General features: G+C 34.8%; 1 protein-coding gene across 5 annotated transcripts in view; it reads right to left on the reverse strand.

Annotated features, from left to right (window-relative positions):
* The window catches only part of PRKAG2 (protein kinase AMP-activated non-catalytic subunit gamma 2), a 420,981-nt gene that overhangs the window by 31,386 nt on the left and 366,857 nt on the right, over positions 1 to 22,738 (reverse strand). For all 5 annotated transcript variants that reach the window (XM_031939458.1, XM_031939457.1, XM_031939459.1 and 2 more), the window contains one exon: positions 2,485 to 2,594. In XM_031939458.1, the coding sequence (XP_031795318.1) occupies positions 2,485 to 2,594 (110 nt within the window). The remainder of the gene's footprint in view (positions 1 to 2,484; positions 2,595 to 22,738) is intronic.

The following is a 22,738-nucleotide window of genomic DNA, read 5'->3' on the forward strand; positions in this document are numbered from 1 at the left end:
ATAATACCCAGGATGCAAATCTAGATTGCTAGAAGGAAAGTATCCCTGATAATTAATAGATAAATATGAAAGGGAGGAGAGGAAAGTGTTAAATTTGAGATAATGATGAAACAACTAGCACGAATATGGATATGGACTAAAGTTCAGAAAAGAAATTAGAGCTGGATAGACAGGTCTAGGAATCTTCTGCAGAGTAATGATAATTGAAGCCATGGGAGATAATTAGATCATAAAGTGAGGCACAAAAGAGAGAAGAGCTTAGGACAATGTGTTTGGGAACCCAGAACCAGGAGAGTACAGCATCATAGCAACCCAAAGAAGAAAAATTATTAAGGGAAAGGTGATGGGCAATAGCATCAAATTCTGCAGAGAAGTCAGGAAGGATGAGGAATGAGAAAAGGGAGGACATTTGTTAGGTGAGAGGTAATCGATAACTTCTGAGAGAGCAGTTTCAGTTGAAAAATGAGGTTGGAAGCCATGCTGCTGAGGATTTGGAAGAGAAAGAAGCATCATACAAAGGCCACTTTTTTATTAAAGCTTTTTATTTTCAAAACATATGCATACATAATTTTCAATATTCAACCCCAAATAGCAAGCAATCCAATATATACCAAACAGAGCTCACAATTTAAAGAAATTTAGTTGAGAAGGAGAGGAAGATTTTGGATAATTGCTAGTGAAGATTTCTTAAAGTGGGGGGAGGCTAGTGTTTACCTGGAGGTTGGTGGGAGTGTGCCCAGTAGATAGGTACAGGATGATGGTTAGAGGCAGCAGAGAAGGGATAGGATCAAAGGTTCATGTAGAGGTTGGCCTTAGCAAAAAGGACCAATTCTTCATCAGAGACTAGAGTGAAAGATGATGTCAGGGGAATGTGAAATGAGGAAAAAAGAAGATCAAGCTAATAGCAAATGTTTTTCATTTTTTAAGGGAAGGATGAGCAAAGTCCTTAACTGGAACAATGGGGAAAGGTGATAACTGTGGGAGGCCTAGGGAAAGAAGACAAGGTTTAGAGAGTTGTGGTGGTGAGAAAGAACTGATTCGGAAGAAATAGAAGCTATTTACTGCAGTTATTAGGTAATATGAATGTGGAGTGAACTCAGTCAGCATGGGTTTATGGATTCCTCTGGTCCTATTTGCTCAGAACCACATAAATAGGTTTGAAGGTGGTACATAATAAGAACAGTCTAAGGCTGAAGTTGTTAATTTTGGTTAAAACTTATCTGTTAACCAATATTCTGTATCAAGAGCTGCTCACATATCTTAAACTCTTCCTATTTGTATAGCTCATTTGTATAGTCTCAATAAGGTTATCATAATAAAATAATTTTCTGAAATCAAGATATGCTGCTGTGTACAGTCTCTTCTGATCCATGATCCTTACAAAGAAAGAGAGAGAACACCCTTGCTGGTTCCTACTTCACCTCCTTTATCTTTTCTAAGTACTTGGACTATTTAATAAGCGGCACTAGCTGTTATTTGTAATAAGCCTGCCAAGCACTGAGCTACCTCTCTTCCACTCCTGAAACTCTTAAAATTTCAACCCCATTAGGAATTCTTCCTAGACTAATCAAGTGACAAGTAGTTTTCATTTTATCTATTAACTTCATTATATACCATGTATTCATTTTTTAAAATATATATTTTAGGCTCCCCAGAGGCAAAGAATGCATTTTTCTTCACTATTCCTCCAATGTTGTCAGTACCTACAATGCTCTCCCTCATCTCTGCATCCTGGGTTCTTTCAAGTCCCATCTTCTTAAAGAGGCCTCTTCCTAGTCCTCGGTAATCTTAGTGCTTTCACTCTGAATTGTTCTCTATTTATTCTGTATATATTTTGTTGGTATGTTGTTGTATTTTGTTTGAATGTGATATCTGCCCTGTTAGACTGTGAACTACTACAAGGTAGGGACTATTTTTCTTTATATTTTCAGTACAAAGCACAGTGTCTAGCACAGAATAGGTATTTAATAAATACTTTTTGACTATGAGTCAATAATGTGTGCTTGTTTAGATTTTCTCCCCTAATCTCGTTTTTGGTCCTTATTTCTATATATGAAATCACCAAGTTAAAAATGATGCTGCTTAAGATTTTCTGGTTGTCTCATGTGTCACTTAGTATTTTTTCTGTTATGTTAATATTCCTGGTAAAAAGCTTGGTTAGGTTATAATAAAGCTCATTTAAGCATCCAAAGGACCATGTACAAAACTTGTTATTAAAGAAATCAACCTAGATCATTTGACTTGTTCTAAGAAGAATGATTAAAAATTGTGAACAGATACTTTATGTACATTTTAACATATAATGATGATGATCCATCATTTTGTTGCTCATAATTTCCAGAATTACAGATTCTTCCCCCATCAATATTATTCCTAATTAATTTATTGTAGATGCAACTAAGTATCCAAAAAAGACTCTCAGTATACTTATTTCATATAATAATTAAAATTAACATAAAAGTTTACAAAAATGAGTATACTCACTTGTAATGTGGTGTCAAAGACAACAAGCTTCGAGCTGGTTGGAACAATGTCGTAACACTTGTGTGACTTCATGAATCGCATGTAAATATCACTTTCAGATTCTTCTATTGCTATAAAAAGACAAAAATATCAAATGTTTTGCTTTAAAGACACACTTGAAACCAGATTTTATATATACATGTATATGTATTGTAAGGATGCGAAAGGGTACTAATTAAATGGAGTATTTCTTGAAGCAGTCTATACTCATGGTTTTTGAAGGTCATTTTTAGTACAGGAAAGTTCCCATTTAACCCTAACTCTTCCTTACTTTGGGTAACTGAGCTCCACAGTGAATAGAGTGGGGTTCCTGGAAACAGGAAGACCTGAGTACAAACCTAGTCTCAGGACTGGACTGTGTGGTCCTGGGCAAGTCACTTAATTCTCTTTACCTTAGTTTCTTCATCTGTAAAATGAGCTGGAAGAGGAAATGGCACACCACTCCAGTATCTTTGCCAAGAAAATGCCAAATGGGGTCACAAAGAGTCAGACGTGATTGACATGACTACACAATAAGAAATTCCTTACTTTTCCTTGGTTCTCTGAATCTTTTACTTTTCTATTAAGATCTTCTGTCAGTTCAGGACGTTTAAATTCATTAAAATGCAAGTATAAAAAAGGACACTTAAGAATTAAAAAACAAAACAAACAAACCAAAAAACCCCAACCAACCTAAGAATGGACTAATCTATAGAATTTAGCACAAAATATTTTCTGTTAAATGTGACATAGCAAAATTGTGGCCAGACAATTTCAGTTTTGTTCTTGGAAAAATCTTAATGAAACTATCTGAAATGGTTAGTTCTAACTTCACAGTAATAGCATAGAGATAGGAAGTATAATAAAATGTCTAAGGGAGGCTCTTTAGCATAGTGCCTGGAAAATAAACAGTCACTTAATGCTTATTGACTGACAAAAATTTTACATAGATACTAACTACTAAAGCATTTATAATAGTACATTCTCACACACACCACAAAAGTCTGTTACAGTGCAGTTCTGTAGATTTGTGACCTTCTTATGGCATGACCCACATATCTAAGTCAAAATAAAAAGGACCAGTAAGCAGAATACTTATATGGGTTATCAGCTATTTCTGGCCATTGCTTCTGTGAAGAGAAGCCACATTGTCTTACTAAAAGGCAGAGACTGCAATATCACTGCCTTCTGACATACAGTCTCCTTCAGAAGGCCAACACTTTGGCTAGCAGGATTTCCTGCAAGGTAATTTCTACTGCATATGGTGAAGAAGTCACACTGTACATGTTCTCTTTATAGGTGCTCTTAAACAAAAAAGGCTAACTAATCTGAGAGATGATGGAGGGTGGAGATACCTTTGAAGGGCCTATCACAGAGATGGAGAAGTTAAATAATATATATGCTAAGGTAAGCAGATTGTTACCAGCCTGTACTTTATGTGCTCTTACAGGGCTCACTCATATACTCCTTCCCATCAGTCTCATAAGGAGAGGCAGCTCTTCCTATCTCCTCCAGGACCTTGCCTCACCAATCAAGGCTTCTCTATCTTCTGTAACTTTACTCTCATCCTCTATACTATCTCCTCCTTCCCATTAACTAGCAAAAATTTTCACAGAGTAGCTTCTAACCTACAAAGATCTTTTCTTGGACTCTAGTATTTCCTCAGAGCATCTTCCTATGTATCTCCCCTTCCTTTTGTTGACAAACTTCTGGGGGTGAGGGGAAAGAATTTAAATTCATTGCCTGCATGTCAGTTCCCATCACTCCTTGACTTGATGCAACTTAGTTTTTGTTCTTGATTGTTATCATTAAATTTAATGACTTCGAGCTGGGGGGGGAACTGTTTTAAGGATTTTGTTTTTGCAATTTAAAAGTTGCATTTTGACAGCCTTATAAAACACTTATCAACCACTAGATTTATAATTATAATCCAAACATGGATTTTTTCCTTTTTTTGATTCTTAAAATCACATCTGTTTCTGAAATGTCCCCATGACTATCCCGAAGTCCAGTTTCCCAGTGATCACATGACATAATTTGTAGAGGAGGGATTCAAGATTATTTGTGTGAAATTGCCCTAGGCTAGGCAATTCTGTCTTCTGCTCTTCCTTCTAAACTGACTGTCAAATTTGGTACTCTAGATTTGCTGTATGAAGACTTGGGACAGATCCTGCTCTTAACTCACTACATATGTGACATTAGAAGACATTTGATCTCTTTGAACTTCACTTTGCTTCTCTGTAAGATGAGGGGGATAAGTCCCATGATCCTCATCTTTATCCTGTGTGCATCTGACACTGCCAACAACCCTCTACTTTTGACCACCTTTTGGCTTCTCTGACATTGCACTTTCTTGACTATCCTCTCATTTCTTGATTAGTCCTCTCATCAGCCTTTGCGGCTCCTCCTTAAAAATGACTTTAATATGAGTAATACATATCTCAATATCTCAAAACTTTGAGGTACCCCTATGATTTTGTCAGCTATCCCCTTCTCTCTTCTTTCTCTTCAGTGAATGCATCTACTCCCACAGTTTAAATTATTACTTCTGTATAGATGACTGACCTTCATTATCTTATATAAATATATATCTATATTCTTCACCCAAACTTCTATACTTCTGTTGATGGCAGCACCATCTTCCAAATCCCCCCAAATTTGTAAATCTTGGTGTTATCTTTTATTTTTTCCATTCTCTCATCCCCTACAATTAAACTATTGTCAAGTTCTCTTGCTTTACTTCTGCTTTCAAATCTGTTGCTTGTCCTTCTGCTCCTATTCCAACTTCCTCACCTCAGATCCTCATTTCTTTTTGTCCAGAGTCCCAGGGGCCTCAAACTTTTTAAATAGGGGGGCCAGTTCACTGTCCCTCAGACTGTTGGAGGGTCGGACTATAGTAAAAACAAAAACTTTGTTTTGTGGGCCTTTAAATAAAGAAACTTCATAGCCCTGGGTGAGGGGGATAATCGTCCTCAGGTGCCGCATCTGGCCCACGGGCTGTAGTTTGAGGACCCCTGGTAGACTATCATAACAGCCCTCTTTGCAGGTCTCACTGCTCTTAGTATATTCCCTGTTCAATCCATTTTTCGTAAACTGTTGATCAATAAACATTTATTAAGTATCTACTATTATGTGCCAAGCACTGCGCTAAATGGGTGATTTTTAAAAAGATTGCTTCTGTTCTCAGGGAGCTCAAAGTCTACTCTAAAGTTTTTCTAATAAACTGCTCTGATAACATCACACCTACTCTTAAGAACATGGCTCAAAACCTTTAGAAAATTCCTACTGTCCATGTAATAAACTCTCTTTTGTGATTAGAACTGAAAGTATCCTTAGAGGCCATCTATTCTACAATTCTTTATTTTACCGATGAGGAAATGAGTCTGGGGAATTTATACAAGTAGCTAATGTGCAAATCTCTGAATGGTCTTCAAGTCCCTTTCTAATCTGACTCTAATCTACCTTTCCAGCTTTAACCTTATATTGTTGTCCTTCACAAACTTTATGATCCATATGGGAACAGATTTTGTGTCATATCTGTCCCTAGTGTCTAGCACAATATTATATACTTAGAAACTTAATTGTTTGCTGATTTATATTGATTTGGATAAAAATGGCTAATTCTTCACTCTACTCTTAGTGCCAAAGATAAAATACTCTCCTCCAGTACTGGGGGCTAAATTTAGAATGTATCTAATTAGCTTTCTTAGAGGATATAAGTAGATAGGCTTTTACTGTGAGTTGGAGAGTCCAACTTTCACTACAGATTCATTTATTTTCTTGTTTGATTTATAAATGATTACACTTGCCCAATCTGAAGAAACATGTTTTGCCAATTTCATACAATTGCAAACCCTTTAGAACTAAAATCATTTTTGTTTTCAGATATAATTCTTTTATTTGACATAAGAAGAAACTGAGAGCAAGAGGAGATATGTACCTTATATAAGGTCACATATCTAGTTAATAGAAAGGATGGAACTAGAACTTAAATCTTAACTTCTACCCGCCCCCCCCGTTCTTTCCACAGCACCATTCCACCTTCAATATGACCGTATTTTTCTCAATGTTAACATATATGTATTTCATTAATTCAGTGAAGGGAGAGTATTAATAAGCCTGAAGAGGAGACTGTAGAAAGAAGAATATAAAACTGACTTACTATGAATATGGGAGCAAGTAATGTCAGGAATATGTGTTTCTAGTACTTTGGTATAAAAAAGTATGTGAAACTACTGGTCCTCTTAGATATAATAGAAGTGAATTAGTATTCAACTCATTTGATAACCATCTATTAAGTGCTTTCTATATATCAGACACTTTTCTACAAAAAGGCCCCAGAAAGACAAATATTAAAGTTTCTGCTCTTAAAAAAGCTTCCATTTTTCTGAAGAAATCCAATATATGTCCAGACAACTAAATATAAAATGTATTAAAGAAATAATGTTATATAGAGAAGTACTGGCTACTGTGGAGAAGGAGGATGGATTAGTAAAGGTTTAGTGTAGGAGATGACATGAGTTAAGCAAGGGATTCCAAGAAGTAGAGATGAGGAAAAAGAATTTTCATGGGAAGCAGTCTGTGCAGAGAAACTGTCACGGGTAATGGAATATTATATATAAGGATCAGCAAGTACGACAACAACATGCACAATAATTATAACAAAATAAAAAATTCAAACTGAATGCTGTGTAATTATAATAAGGTTGGTCCACAGAAAATGAGGGAAATTACACCCTCCTCCCCATTTCCAGAGGTAGAGGTCAAGTTAAGTTATTCTATAACATCTCTTGCATCCATTCCCTTTTTTCCACTCACAAGTCCTTGTTACCTCTAACGCCACACTATTAAAATTGCCTATTTTCTTGTTTCCATCTTTTCTCTCTTCTCTTATAGGAGCTGCATTCTCAATCAATTCAATATCCAATAAGTTGTCAGATAATGTAGGTTCTATCTCAAAATTATCTCTCACATACATCTCTTTCTCTGGCTCAGGCCCTCACTAGCTCTTTTGGACAACTGCAATAACCTTCTAATTGGTCTCTCTCTGACTTAATTAAGAGTCTCTCCTATTCCAATTTATCTTCTAAACAGTTGCCAGAGCAATTTCCCTAAAGCACAGAGCCACCATGTCACTTTCTACTCTATAAATTGCAGTGGCTCTGTATTTCCTTTAGAATCAGATTTTATAAATTCTTCTGTTTGGCATTTTGGTCAAATCAGTCAACAAAGATGAAGCATCTTCTATGTCCTAGGCACTGGGGATACAAAGTGGCTGTGCTGGAGATACAAAGAAAGAAAAAAGAACAGTTCTTGCCCTCAAGGAGCTTACCATGTAATAAGGAAAGACAATACACAAAAGGAAACTTAAAAAGCAGGGGAAGGAAGGTAACAGAACAGTGGCTACCTTACCATATACCAACTAGATTTAATGGTCTCCATTACCACACCACCTTCCCAGCACCATTACATAGGTCCTGCTCTGATGGAGCGACTGTGCCAGTGGTTTCTCCTTATTTTAGGTTACATGCACATCTGATATGTATCTCATACAGTCTAAGTTCTTGGTAAAGATGTCAGAGAAGAAGTTCAAATGCAGATGACTTCAGCACTCTACTAGAGATGTCTTCATGACCGTCCTAGAGTCTGGCCATTTTAATCACTTCCAAATCTAACCAGCTATACCATTCTTCAGGCCATATCTCATAGAAACGTAGATGGATAGATAGATAGGAGACTTTCTAGTCCAACTCCTCATTTTAGCAGTACAAGACTAAGAACCCAAGAGATTAAGGATTCATCACACAAATAATAAGCAGTAATGTTAGGTTTTGAACTCAAACACCCTGACTCCATAACCAACACTCTTGTTATTGGACCATATCTTGCATACATGAATGGTGTAGAGATTCTGCTTTGTTAACATCTAAGTAAGTAATGCCATCATCAAAAGGAAATGAGCTTAATTTGGCATGAATTTTTAAATGTTTTATTAAAAGAAATATTTTATTAAAATTTTAACATCAACATCAATACAATCAAACTTATTTTGTTAATTCTATTCAGATTAACAAATTTTCAGTCACTTCCTCTAAGTTCTCTTAAGACTTTTTTGTTTGGGCAAGGTCTTTTTAAAATTATTATTATAATAACTTTTTATTGACAGAACCCATGCCAGAGTAATTTTTTACAACATTATCCCTTGCATTCACTTCTGTTCCGATTTTTTCCCTCTCTCCCTCCACCCCCTCCCCTAGATGGCAATCAGTTCTATATATGTTAAATATGTCGCAGTATATCCTAGATACAATATATGTGTGCAGAACAGAACAGGTCTCTTGTTGCACAGGGAGAATTGGATTCAGAAGATAGAAATAACCCAGGAAGAAAAACAAAAATGCAAACAGTTTACATTCATTTCCCAGTGTTCTTTCTTTGGGTGTAGTTGCTTCTGTCCCTCATTGATCAATTGAAACTGAATTAGATCTTCTCTTTGTTGAAGAAATCCACTTCTATCAGAATATATCCTCATACAGTATCGTTGTTGAAGTATATAATGATTTCCTGGTTCTGCTCATTTCACTTAGCATCAGTTCATGTTAAGTCTCTCCACGCCTCTCTGTATTCATTCTGCTGGTCATTTCTTACAGAACAATAATATTCCATAACATTCATATACCACAATTTACCCACTATTCTCCAATTGATGGGCATCCATTCATTTTCCAGTTTCTAGCCACTACAAACAGGGCTGCCACAAACATTTTTGGCATATACGGGTCCCTTTCCCTTCTTTAGAATCTCTTTGGGGTATAAGCCCAGTAGTAGCACTGCTGGATCAAAGGGTATGCACAGTTTGATAACTTTTTGGGCATAATTCTAGATTGCTCTCCAGAATGGTTGGATTCGTTCACAACTCCACCAGCAATGCATCAGTGTCCTAGTTTTCTCGCATCCCCTCCAACATTCATAATTATTTTTTCCTGTCATCTTAGCCAATCTGACAGGTGTATAGTGGTACCTCAGAGTTGTCTTAATTTGCATTTTTCTGATCAATAGTAATTTGGAACACTCTTTCATGTGAGTGGTAATAGTTTCATCATCTGAAAATTGTTCATATCCTTTGACCATTTATAAATTGGAGAATAGCTTGATTTCTTATAAATTAGAGTCAAATCTCTCTATATTTTAGAAATGAGGCCTTTATCAGAACCTTAACTGTGAAGATGTTTTCCCAATTTGTTGCTTCCCTTCTAATCTTGTTTGCATTAGTTTTGTTTGTACAAAGGCTTTAATTTGATATAATCAAAATTTTCTATTTTGTGATCAGTAATGGTCTCTAGTTCATCTTTGGTCACAAATTTTTTCCTCCTCCACAAGTCTGAGAGATAAACTATCCTATGTTCCTCTAATTTATTTATAATCTTGTTCTTTATGCCTAAATCATGGACTCATTTTGATCTTATCTTGGTATACGATGTTAAGTGTGGGTCCATGCCTAATTTCTGCCATACTAATTTCCAGTTATCCCCAGAAGTTTTTGTCAAATAATGAATTCTTATCCCCAAAGGTAGGATTTTGGGGTTTGTCAAACACTAGATTGCTATAGTTGACTATTCTGTCTTGTGAACCTAACCTATTCCACTGATCAACTAATCTATTTCTTAGCCACTACCAAATGGTTTTGGTGACTGCCGCTTTATAATATAGTTTTAGACCAGGTACAGCTAGGCCACCTTCATTTGATTTTTTTTTCATTAATTCCCTTGAGATTCTCGACCTTTTATTATTCTATATGAATTTTGTTATTTTTTCTAGATCATTAAAATATTTTCTTGGAAGTCTGATTGGTGTAGCACTAAATAAATAGATTAGTTTAGGGAGTATTGTCATTGTTATTATATTCACTTGGCCTATCCAAGAGCACTTATATTTTTCCAATTATTTAAGTCTGACTTTATTTGTGTGTAAAGTTTTTTGTAATTTTGCTCATATAATTCCTGACTTTCCTTTGGTAGATAGATTCCCAAATATTTTATGCTGTCGACAGTTATTTTGAATGGAATTTCTCTTTGTATCTCTTCCTGTTGGATTTTGTTGGTGATGTATAAAAATGCTGAGGATTTATGGAGATTTATTTTGTATTGGGCAAGGTCTCATGCTGGATGAAGACAAGTTTGCTCTTTTGATAATTCTTTTTTTTTGTTTTGTTTTGGATATTCACTAACCATACTTTTAATCTGTTTCTCACATTTCATCAGGAATCAAAGTCAGATCACTGGCCTATAATTTGCAGACTGGTTCTCTTCTTTTAGGGGGAAATCAACATTTGTCCTTCAGGTCCATAGCACCTCCTCAGTTGTCTGTGTTTTTCTCCCTTCTTTATTTTAAAGACCACTTTAGCAGTCAGTTCTTTAAGTAGCCAAGTCTATTGCAGAGTCACCAGAAATATAGTCGAACTAGATGTACAGGAAGTAACCTTGGGCAAGGAAGAAGTGACAAGTAAATAGATCAAAGAGAGATAGGGCTGGGTGCCAGGGTCACATCCTTTAAATTGTAACAGCGAAAGATTGAACCTGCTTGGGAAGGGCTGGAATTAAAATGAGCCAGGGCTAGAATGTTCTGCTAAAGTTTAGACTGATCATGTTTCAGATCTCCTTTCTTTTCCCATTAACAAGTTGCTTCTACTTCCTTGCATTTTCTTTGACCCTTTTTAAAAAAATGGCTCTGATTTCTCTAGCTTCTTGTTGGCCCCTCTAAGTATTTCCTTAATCCCTTTTCTATCTGTTTTTTTCCATATTCCAAATATAATTATAACAAAGTAATAAACTATTGCATTCCACTCGATTAATACTTATTAAAATCATGTATGTATTATTTGTAGGTTAAAAAAGTAGGACCAAATTTTTATTTTTCTTTAATACACAGACAGGTATTCTACATTTTTGTTTTTTATTTGAAGTAAAAAATGGTGATTATAGTTTATTATGCACTGTGGAATGACTATTTAATATTTCTGGAAGATGACAGGGAATTAAATGTTATACCAAGCTTTTTGTCTGTGTATAAGATATACTTTGATTCATATTTAAAGTATATAATAATGAGCTGTGTTACAATAGGGTTCTACTGGATTCATGTTTGATAACAATCATCTCCCAAATTATTCTTTTTGGTTGCATCTGAAAAAAGTATGCTTTTTTTTCTGCAGGTATACTACAAATTTCAGGATTGTAATTATATATCATTGTTATTCATCACTAAAGATGACTCTGCTGATCACCATCAATAAATGAGGGGGAATGAGGGGATGAAAAGAGCTCTGGGTGGGGGTTAACAATCTCTATATATAGAGAGACTATTCTTTGATTTTTGATTGTAATTATTTGCAAGAAAGGCACTATAGTGTAATATAACCACTGAGCTATTGCTTCTAACATGTGTTGGCTGCTTTTTTTCTTCTTTTTAAAATACTGAATTCCCCCATGTTTCACAGTTGGGAAAGTGGAGCCTATACTCATAAGATAGATCCTATTATGGATCAGCACAAAAGTTTTGACTTGTTCTGTTTCTTACTTGAGATGGTTCATCCTTCTTTATGCAACCTGGTGAATCCCTGATCCTGGAAATTCACTATATGGTGCTAAACTTAGTGTGGCTTTCCAGTGAGCAATTTCAATGAAATTCAGAACTCTAGAGCTGGAGAGATAGCTAGTTTCTGCCTCTCTGATACCTGAGATTACAGTTGTATACCTGGCAAGGAATTTAAAATTATTCTGGTTCTAGATAAAAGATAGCAAACAAAAAAATCTACTAGAACCAGATTAAAATGTAACTGGGAATTATTTAATAAAATAAATAAAAATATAAAAACAAAATAAAATTACAAAATTAAAAAAAATTAACATTATTCTGTGGTTTTCTAAGTCAAGCAGTTAGGTGACACAGTGTCTGGTCTGGAGTCTGGAAGACTCATCATTCCGAGTTCAAATCTGTCACTTCCTGGCTGTTCAATCCTGGGCAAATGACTTACTTCTGTTTGCCTCAGTTTCCTTATTGTAAAATGGGCTAGAGAAGGAAATGATAAACACTCTAGTGTGTTTGCAAAGAAAACCCCAAAAGAATTTTCAAACAGAATCAGACACAACTGAAAAAAAACTCGACAACAACAGAGAACAAGAAGTCAACATGCAACCCACAGGGATCCTTATGTATCCAGTTTCTATTTATCTTTGACAGTACTGCTCTAGGAAATTGTCTAAACTACAACTTTTCCAGAAGATCTGACTTGCAAAAATAGGAGTTTCTAATACCAATGAAATCACAGATTTTGGCCCTGATTTTGCATTTATTATTTGCAACCCTTGTAACTGTTTTCTATTTTTCCTGTTAAATTCTGCTTAACACTCTATCTAAAAAAGCCATGCAATTTCTAACTGCTACATGCCAAATTGGTCTGTTAGTCCTTTGCTCCAAAAAGTTAAAATGTATCTTCATTGTTTGAAATAGAATTTGTGAATCTTTACATTATTCCTTTTGGCCATTTGATTTTTATCTTCACGACAGCTTAAGTATTAGCTATTCACTGTACTTATGTGGCCAGAACTGTATAGCTAAGAGCACTGAGCTGTCCTAAATGTGTGAAGACATCAATTCTTTCATGTCAGCTAATACTTTCTCAATGTTTCAATATTTGAATAATATGGTTTTCTTACCACATGTAGAAATGCCATCTCAAGTGGTCAAAAGATATGAACTCTTTTCAAAGAATTGCCAACTACACTTATATGAAAATGTCAAGGCTTTATCCAAGGATTTATCTCATACTTAGCAAACAGGCAAAGATGATGGAAACAATAAATGACAAGAGAAGCCATGAGAGGATAGGCATAGTAACATATTGCTGTAGGGCTAGAAATTGAGCTGTTCTAGAAAACAATTTGGAAATTATGTGAGAAAAGTCACTAAACTATACATATATATATATATATATATATACATACAGCACAAAAAATTCATAACAGAACTTTTTGTAGTAGTGGAAAATTAGTAACAAATTGAGTGACCATCAACTGGGGAAATTGCTGAAAAAGTTTTGGGATATGAATAATATTCTCTTATTGTACCATAAGAAATGATAAATATAATGACTTAAAAGAAGTCTGGGAAATCTTGTATGAGCTGATAAAATAATGCAGAGTAAGCATGTACATGACAATAATGATGTAAATGACATCATTAAAAAAGCTTAAAACTATAATATAGTCATGATCCATTGTGACTCATATGAGAAGAAATGAGAAAATGAGCCTTTTCCCCCCAGAATACTGCATTTGTCATCAGATGACGCTGTTGGAATAGTTAATTTTACTCTAATTCTTCTACTGTTACAAGCAAAGGTTTGCTTGATGGGTTTGAGCAGATCTAGCAGCAGGTGTCTGAGATGACAAAACAAAAGGCAGAATAAAACTACAAAAAACACCTCTAATTTCATTTAATATTTTAAAATGTTCTTTAGATTTCATGGCATTTAGTTATGGAAGTGATCTCTGAGATAACTTCAAGTTCCCCTTTATATAAGGAAACTAAAGAGCAGAGTTGTTAAATGATTTGCCCAAGTTTTAGCTTTGAAGCGGAGTCCAATGACTCTAACATTAGTCCTCTTTTTATTATACTGTGTTGTCTCACATCATGCCTGAGTTCTTGAATTGCTCCCTTTTTATTTTTTTATTCTGGTAATTTGTCTTATCTTGAATGTTTAAAGATGACTGTTGAACATAACCGAGACTTTCTGTTCTGATGAAAAAAAAAAAAAAAGCTTGATTTAATAGAACACTTGAGAGTTCTAGCCCTTGGTCTAGTTTAGGTCTCTTTTGTGAAAGAAGAAATACTTTTATTATCATCTCTCAGTGAGCTGGGTCATGCTTGAATTTTTGGGGGAGAGGGGAAGAATGAGTCTGTGATTTCATCAGTGAAATAACCAATGTAGATTGGCACTTTCTCTGCAATTTAGTTTAGGAAAGCTGATTAAGGTACTGAATAGTCTGAACTGGCTGACAATTAATTAGTCAGTGAGTATGTAAAGAAAGGCAGGATTGGGACCAGGTCTTCTTCCTTTTAAAGTCAGATAGCTGTCTAATACACTTAATTTTTCCTCCTTGAATAACATTTTTAATATATCACAGGCCAAATTATATCCCTTAAAACATAACAATTATACATATAAGATATTGTGAATTTGCAAACCCTAACAGTGATAATTCAGCACCTTGCTGATATTATTCAGCATTTATTTATTCTTAGTCTTGGTGAGGTAGTTCACTTGATTACTTTTCTTGATGAAATCTAATTCTCTCAGAGTGGCAGTAATATGAAAGGACATCAGCATTTCTCCTTGATATGATTTTATACTACAGCAGTCCATTATTTTTATAGAGATATATTTACATATAAGAACAGTTGATCACTTAATTTTTGGATTCATGCTAAATCTCAAGAGCATGCAACTTTTATTTATAAATAGGAAAACAAGTAGGTTGTACAAATCTAATGTCTTTATGTGCCTGATAATTTTATAAGAGAAATGGTTTTTAAACAGCAGTGACGGTGATTTAGGAATGGTCAGGATAGAGACAGCTTTCCTTTTCCCTTTCCATTCAACTATTCAGTTTCTGTTTTATCAATGAAAGGATCAATGTATAAGGTACTTTGCCAGCAACTTAAGTCTATGAGCCTGGGGCACTGAGAATTTAAGCAAAACTGCAGGATAATTGGTGGAAACACTTTTAGTGATGATAAACCAATTTCTAATGCTCACTGATACTAGGTACCAGTTCATTCCAGTTTACTTTAAGAAACAGTGATTCAATGAACTTAAAAAAAGAAGTGAAAGTTAAGATCTTGGAGTTGAGTCTCTGAGTATCAATTAAAGAATCTCATAATGTTCAGAGTTTGTAGAGACATTAACAACTATCCAGCCAACCCATATCCAAAAATAGTCTGACTAGGAAATATCTGACAGTGCTCATCAAGACTTTCTTTGTTCAAGGACCTCTAACGAGAGGAAACCCTTTCCTTTCCAAAGCATTTCCACTTTTGGATAGCTCTAAACACAAGAAGTTTTTTCAAACATCAGGGCTACAGAATTTGCTTCTTTGCAGCTTCTATTCATTGTTCCTAGTTACAACCTCTATAATTCAATTTTCATCTCAAAATTAGTCTCTCTATCCCCACACATAGATCATACACACATCTATAGTAGTAAAGATATATATATATATATATACTCAGAGACATATCTCCAAGATCTTAACTTTCACTTCTTTTTTTTATATATGTTATAAAGGCATATACATTTCACTATGTACATCCTCACTTTCTATCCACCATGAAGCTAAAACATTTATGTTGTTTCCGTTAGTTAGGATGGAAGTTAGAGTGTAAAAATGAGGAATAGCTTCTTTTTCTACTTGCATCCCCAGTAACTGGCACATAAGAAACAACTGAAAAAAAAAATTTTTAATTCATTCTTTCCATCAGTGCCTCAAGTTTTTATTTTGAAGAGATGGAAACTGAGATATAGGAATTATTAATGACATAGTAGGGACTAAATTCACTCAAAGTGAATTTAACTCAGGTGAATCAAATTTATATCAGGTGGACCACATTTTATAACCAATTTTTATTATTTTGTGGTTCTTTTATCAAAATCCAGAGATGCTCTTTTTAGATTGGCCCCATTTTTGGTTCTCTTGCCTATAGATAAATAGCCTTTCTTAAGAGTCTTCTTGTACACCTTTCTTCTTTTAGGAGCTTCTTGGTCTCTATGTATAGATTATTTCACATATCTGGCTTTATTTTGAGGGAATAAACTGAAGTTAAGGGAAGAAGTTAAGCTATCTAGGTTGGAATAAAGATTGGGAGAGGGTTTTGCTGGAAGGGAATGAAAAGGAAATTAGCAGGAGATATAGAGGGCCAAGCAAGGTGGAAAATATAGGTGCCAAAAGACTTAAAGCCCAAGGAAAAACTTAGGTTGGGGCAATAATAGGTTATTAAGTATAGCCATTTAGGAAGGAAGTTTTGTGAAAAAATTTTAATGTATTTTTTAAACATAGAAATTTAAAGGAAAAAGTCCCCTGAGAGACTAAGTCTAAGTACAAATACAGACTGAGCCAAAGTAGGGCCGGCTCTGAGACCCTAAAGGGCTAAGACAAGTTAAATGTAGATGAAACTAATGACTGGGTTGGAAAAGATAAGGGGGTACTACACTACACTGCATGCAGCTGCTGCTTCTTTCCTTTTCTCTATTATTCAAGCATTGACTAGGTTTGTAATTCCCTATTATGCTTTTTAATGTTATTATCATTGCTTCTCACACAGCTTGGTTTCACACACAAGCCAATTTCACACCTTTGTGAAGGGCATGGGCTTTGTTGGTGACTTTCTCTTCTTTCTTTACTCCAGGATTGGATCCAGGGGTTAACTATGGGATCTATGAAGAGATCATTTAAGATACTGTGTTGTCAGAAGAACTGCCCTGGTTTGTCCACACCAGACTGCAACCAAATCCTTATGTACTTAGAAATGGTGAAGGCAGATTAATGGGTACTCTGTTACTCTCTTTTACTCTGTTCTGTTACTAAATCATAACTTTTCCTTCTTTTTGCAAAATAAAGAAGATAAAATGGAAGAGACAAGATTTACTTCTAAGAAAAAATGTCTAATGAATACAGGTGTTTTATATACTACTGTGTTTTCATAAAGTTGAAAGAGAAACTTTTTTTGAAGTTTTAAGATGACATAAAATATGAAGAAAAACAGTTTGACAGTGGAGCTACAGTGAACACAAAGGACATATGAAATTCTGCTCTCTTGACAGAGTTTGGGCTTTTACAAGGTCAATTAGCAGTATTTTCCTTCCTCACCTTGTAGTATATACCTTATAGAAAATAGCATGAAACCCAAAGATGGTGATGCTATCCTTTGTGCAAGTACAGCAAAAGTTGAAGTAGGTGAATAGAGATAAGAGAAAGTGCTACTGGCAGACGCTAGACATACCTGCTTTTTGGAGAAACATATTCCAGAAGTTTTACTGGGGCAAGATACCAACACGTCAAAGGAAATTAACTGAATTTACAATAAAAGCAGTTGCAACAATATTTTCCTTCTATTTCAGAAGACTCATATCTTTCTACAACTTTGAAATTAATCATTCTTAAAATGCTGTATACTAATCAAATTTTCATAGAATTCCTAAAATTACTTCCTTTTACCAAAGGGAAACAGGTGACTATGACTTGCCACATAAGTTAAAAAGTGCTATTTTGGGAAAGTAAGGAATGCCAGCTTTGTTACTTATATGACCATCAAAAAATCACTTAAAACTCTTTATATTTTAGTTACCTCATTTGTAAAATGAAAAAGTTGAAGCTCTTATAGACTTCTTTTTAGCTAAAAATCCCATTTCAGCTGAATCTTTACAGCTTTTAGTAATCTTTTTAGTCCACATCAAAGTAGTCCACTTAATGATGCTATGTTGAATTTCTGACAATGGTGAGAAGCAAATTTAATAATCTTTTTTTTCAATCCTGATCTTCCTTGACCTCTGCTGAAGCTTTTTGACATAGCTGAACATGGTCTCCCTCTGAATATTCTCAAGTTCCATGACAGTGCTCTCTCCCGATTTCTCTTCAGTCTCTTTTGCTGTCTTTCACCCATATTATACTCTGTAAATGTGGGTGTCTCCCAAACACTGTTCTGGGTCCCTTTCTTCCTTCTGCTCTGTACTATTTCACTTTATGATATCCTCAGCTTCCAGGGATTAAATTATCTCTATGTAGATGATTCTCAGATATCTCCATATGGCCCCAATCTCTTCTTGAGAGATTTCCTATTGTCCCTTGACCATATTAAACCAGATATCCTGTAGGCTTCTTAAACAGAACTATTATCTTCTTAAAGCTATTCCCTTCTATAATTTCCTGCAGCTATTGAATACATTACTGTCTTTCCAATTATTTAAGTCCACAACCTCAGTATGTCACTCAAATGAAGTATCTAATTCATTGACAAATCTTGCAATTCCTACATTGTGGTATGCTGGGATAGGCACTGAAGACACCAAGATCATCCACTGCTTCCTCAAGCCATTATAAAGTCTCTTGACTTTTGTCCTGCCATTGGCCTTCGAGGACTGGGGAAGAGGGAGTAAGGTTGGTGACTTTGTGCAATATTGCCTCACTCAAATCTGATTCACACCTAAATCAGGACATCATTGGTCATTTCTGAATATGAAGAAGCAGCAGCAGCTTTTCAGTAACAGCAGCAGCAACAACAACAACTCCGTCTCTATAGACTTTGAATGTTTTCATGACTGTCCTCCATTCTCAACTCGGTCTTCTGGCTTCTTTAGTTTCCCTTAAGTCTTAACTAACATCTCACCTTCCTTCTGCAAAAGGCCTTTTTTCCAATCCTTCTTAATCTAAGAATCTTCACTCTGAGACTACTCCCAATTCATCTTGTCCATATCTTATTTGTACAAAGGTGTTTGAATGTTGTCTTCCCCTTAAAATATGAGTACCTGAAGAGTAGGGACTGCTTTTTGCTTTTCTTTGTCTTGACAGTGCTCAGCACATAATAGATGTTTAATAAAATTCTAGCTGACTATGACTCAAGTGAAATAAGTAAAATCAGAAAACAATAAATAACAACAATGTAAATGAAAAGGAATGACAAGACAAGTTAAAGTGAAAGCTATTAAATTATAGTGACCATAATTGGCCCCAAAGAAAAGATATGAAAATGTAACTCCGCCCACTTTATTTGTGAAGGTGGGGCCCTACAGGTGTGAAATACTGCATATATCAGGTTTTTTTGATGGGTTGTTATTTTTGTGATTTTTTTTTCTGTTACAAAGAATGTCTTTCTGGAAGGGGTTGGGAGAGGAGGTACTTTGAAAAATGTAGATAATATAAAATAAAAGGGATCAATAAAATTTTATTTTAAAAAATTCCTTCCTTATAAAATAGGGAGATATGAGTATTCCTCTTTCTCTTATTTGCATAAGAGGGGAACTAGAAATATGGAATGCTGCATATAATATGGGACTTAGTTGATATGAGTTGATTTTGCTGAACTCATTCCATTTTAAATTATCTGTTATAAGAAGTTACTTATCCTTTGGAAGAGGGAAAAGGAAGGACATAAAGGAAAATGAAGGTGGTACAGATAGGAATATATTTTGGACTTGTAATTACATTGGTACTGTGAACTCTAAGATAATGAAACTCACTCCATCAATACCAGTGCTCATTTTCTCTGCAGCTGGTTTTAGAGAGTTGCCTAGAACATTAGAAGTTAGTAACTTGTCTAAGGTCGCACATCCAGTATGTGTCAGGATTTGAACCCAAGGTTTCTGGGCCTTAGACATCTGTGCTCTCTCTAGTACATCATGTTGCCTCTGGTGATACAAAAATAAAAACTTAATTTTGAGTCCCAGTCTTAAAAGCTTACATTCTATTGTGACAGTATCACAGTGCTTGGTACAAAGTATCTATTTAATAAATCCCCGTTAATTGATTCTCCTATGATATTACATATGACACAGATTAGCACAGTATGAGGAAAATTGGAGGAGAAAACATTAACAGTTGGTGATATATCAATGAAGTCTTCATAGAAGGAGGTACCCGAGTTGAAATCATGAAGAAAACTGGAGATTTTGAGAGGTAAAGAGATGGGGTGGGAGTGTACTCCAGATGTGGGGAATGGATTATATGAATGCAAACAATGTATGACTTGCTGTACTGCAGCCAAAACTCATTAAAATAGAAGCTTACACTAGAGATAGCATACAATTTTTTTTCTATTTGTATAAAGCAAATGTTTATTATACATCATATTTGTAAATAATAATAAATGAATGCATATAGGCAAAGAGAGAATTTTATTTTTTCCTTTTTTTTTGTTTCCAAACAGGTAACTAGTTTAAGGTTACATAACAGGTTATTAATAAAAATTAAATTCATTTTCACACTTGAGTATTTGTTTTGCTTCAGTATATTGATTAATTATAAGGTTGGATTTCTATTTTGCATGTCTGTGGTGATGGGGAGTTAGTGGGCTGTGATAAAGATACAAAAAAGAGAGCACCAGTAAAGTACTTAAAATATACTTTTAAAAAATGAACTGTACTTAATAGAAGTTCATGGTTTCATAGTCAATCCTCTCCTTTGTTTTTTATAAATTGAAATATATATTGGTAATCAAGTTCATTATAAAAAATAAAAGTTAAATATTTTTTGAAAATATTGTGATTGTTTTTTAAGATTTTATAATTCATAATAAGATCACAGGATTTTTTTAAGAGTAAGAGGAACAATTAGACAGCTTCTGAAGCAAATCCTCTATCAGTAAAGACCTATAGATTGGAGGTAAAATGTCTTGTTTTAAAAAACATTGACCTTAAAGTCAGGAGATCTCAGTTTCTGTCAGGGTTTTTCCACAGGAATTTGACCAAGTAATTGTAAACAATCTTTTTTTCTCATCTATTAAATAAGATTAGACTAAGGATCCCAGCATACTTCCATCAATCCAGTCCTGCAGAAAGTAAATGCTTCAGCTAAAAAACTGAAGTATGATATCCAAAGCCTCTTCACACATATACAACTTTTTAAAGGCAGTTTTTAAGGCAATTAAGGGATTAAGTGACTCGTCCAGAGTCACATAGCTAAGAAGTATCAGAAGCTGCATTTGAACTCAGATTCTCCTGATTCTAGGTCCTGTGCTCTAGTCATCATGCCACTTTACTGCCCCTCACACATACACAACTTTTAAAAAGTTCTAGATATTAGGCTATTATATCCATAATTTATAGGGGTGAAATTACCAGTTAACTTAGGGTAGAAATTTACTTGCACAAAGTACTGATGAACCTTAGTGTTTGCATCTATCAACCAGCATAGGCACTAAAAGTCAGGAAGCACTATAAATTTAATTTATGAAACTTAAAAAATTATTTTGCCAATTTAGATATCCAAGCAGATTACACATGATATCCAAGGTAAATAAAGACAAGCCCTCAATTAGAGAGTAAATTATATAGTATTAATAAGAGTTGAGAACCCACTAAAGGTTCTGTCTGATGTAATCAGAACTGAAATGGCATTGAATAGTGAGATTTGTAGAGAAGTTTTTTAGCTGAAGCATTTGCTTCCTGCAGGATTGGGTTGGTGTAAGTATATCAGGAACATCTGAATCCACAAAGCTTGGGAGTTTCTTTACAATGTCCAAATGCAGTTATTGTCCATAAACTACTTTTCAAAAGGACAATAAATATACTGATTGCTAAATGGATAAAGACTTGTGAAACCATGTGTTATATGGGATTTATTATTAGAAGAAAATTCCTTTTAGCTACATCAGCAAAATACTGTTGAAATGAGCTGTCAAGACATGCAAATATCCTTTCATTTCATTTTACAATCAGTTTCTCACAGTATATATAGTCTAATAAAACAGAAGTAGGATGGACAAAAAGATAGGAAAAGACCTATATATCAATTAGAAGTACTAATATTATGCAGAGTTGAGTCAAGCATTTTTTAAAAACTTGGATAAATATCCAAAACAAAGTCTACATAAGTTTAATTATTCTTCTTAGCTACTCCAACCTATTTCTACAGGTTGGTCCTTTGTTGTGTTCAACTTAATATGGAGAAATTACTCAGATTCACTGTGGACAGTCTTAATAGAAAAAGATTAAAGAACTGTTAGAAATATTTCAAGAGTTAGTCACCATCTTTCCAGGTATAATCTAGCCCAAGGAGGACTATGAATGTGACGTCTTTCACATGTTAGTCAAGTGAAAGATAGATGGGAAGCAAACAAAGTAAGGCTGATACCATCTCTTTGCCCATATGAAAAAATGGGCTCTTTCATCTTCTGAGAGCCAACACAATTACCTCTTTCAATTTAAAATTAGGAATTCTTGGAGCTATTTCTTTCCCTTTATCAGAGAAAAGTTCACTTTGATAGTTTGAGGGCTATTGGATCCTCTGCACTTGTGATAGTCTTGAGCTAATGATGTTCCACTGGTACTGGCTTTTGGGTACCTTTGTAGCACTCAACACTGAAACCGTGAGTCAGATTTCTGGAGAGTTCTTTGAGCACTTGTCCCTATACCTATGATTCCAGAATACATGCTACTGATATCTGGGCCAATTAAGGAAATAGCAGA

Source organism: Sarcophilus harrisii, chromosome 5, assembly GCF_902635505.1.
Source record: "Sarcophilus harrisii chromosome 5, mSarHar1.11, whole genome shotgun sequence".
Classification (NCBI taxonomy): Eukaryota; Metazoa; Chordata; class Mammalia; order Dasyuromorphia; family Dasyuridae; genus Sarcophilus; species Sarcophilus harrisii.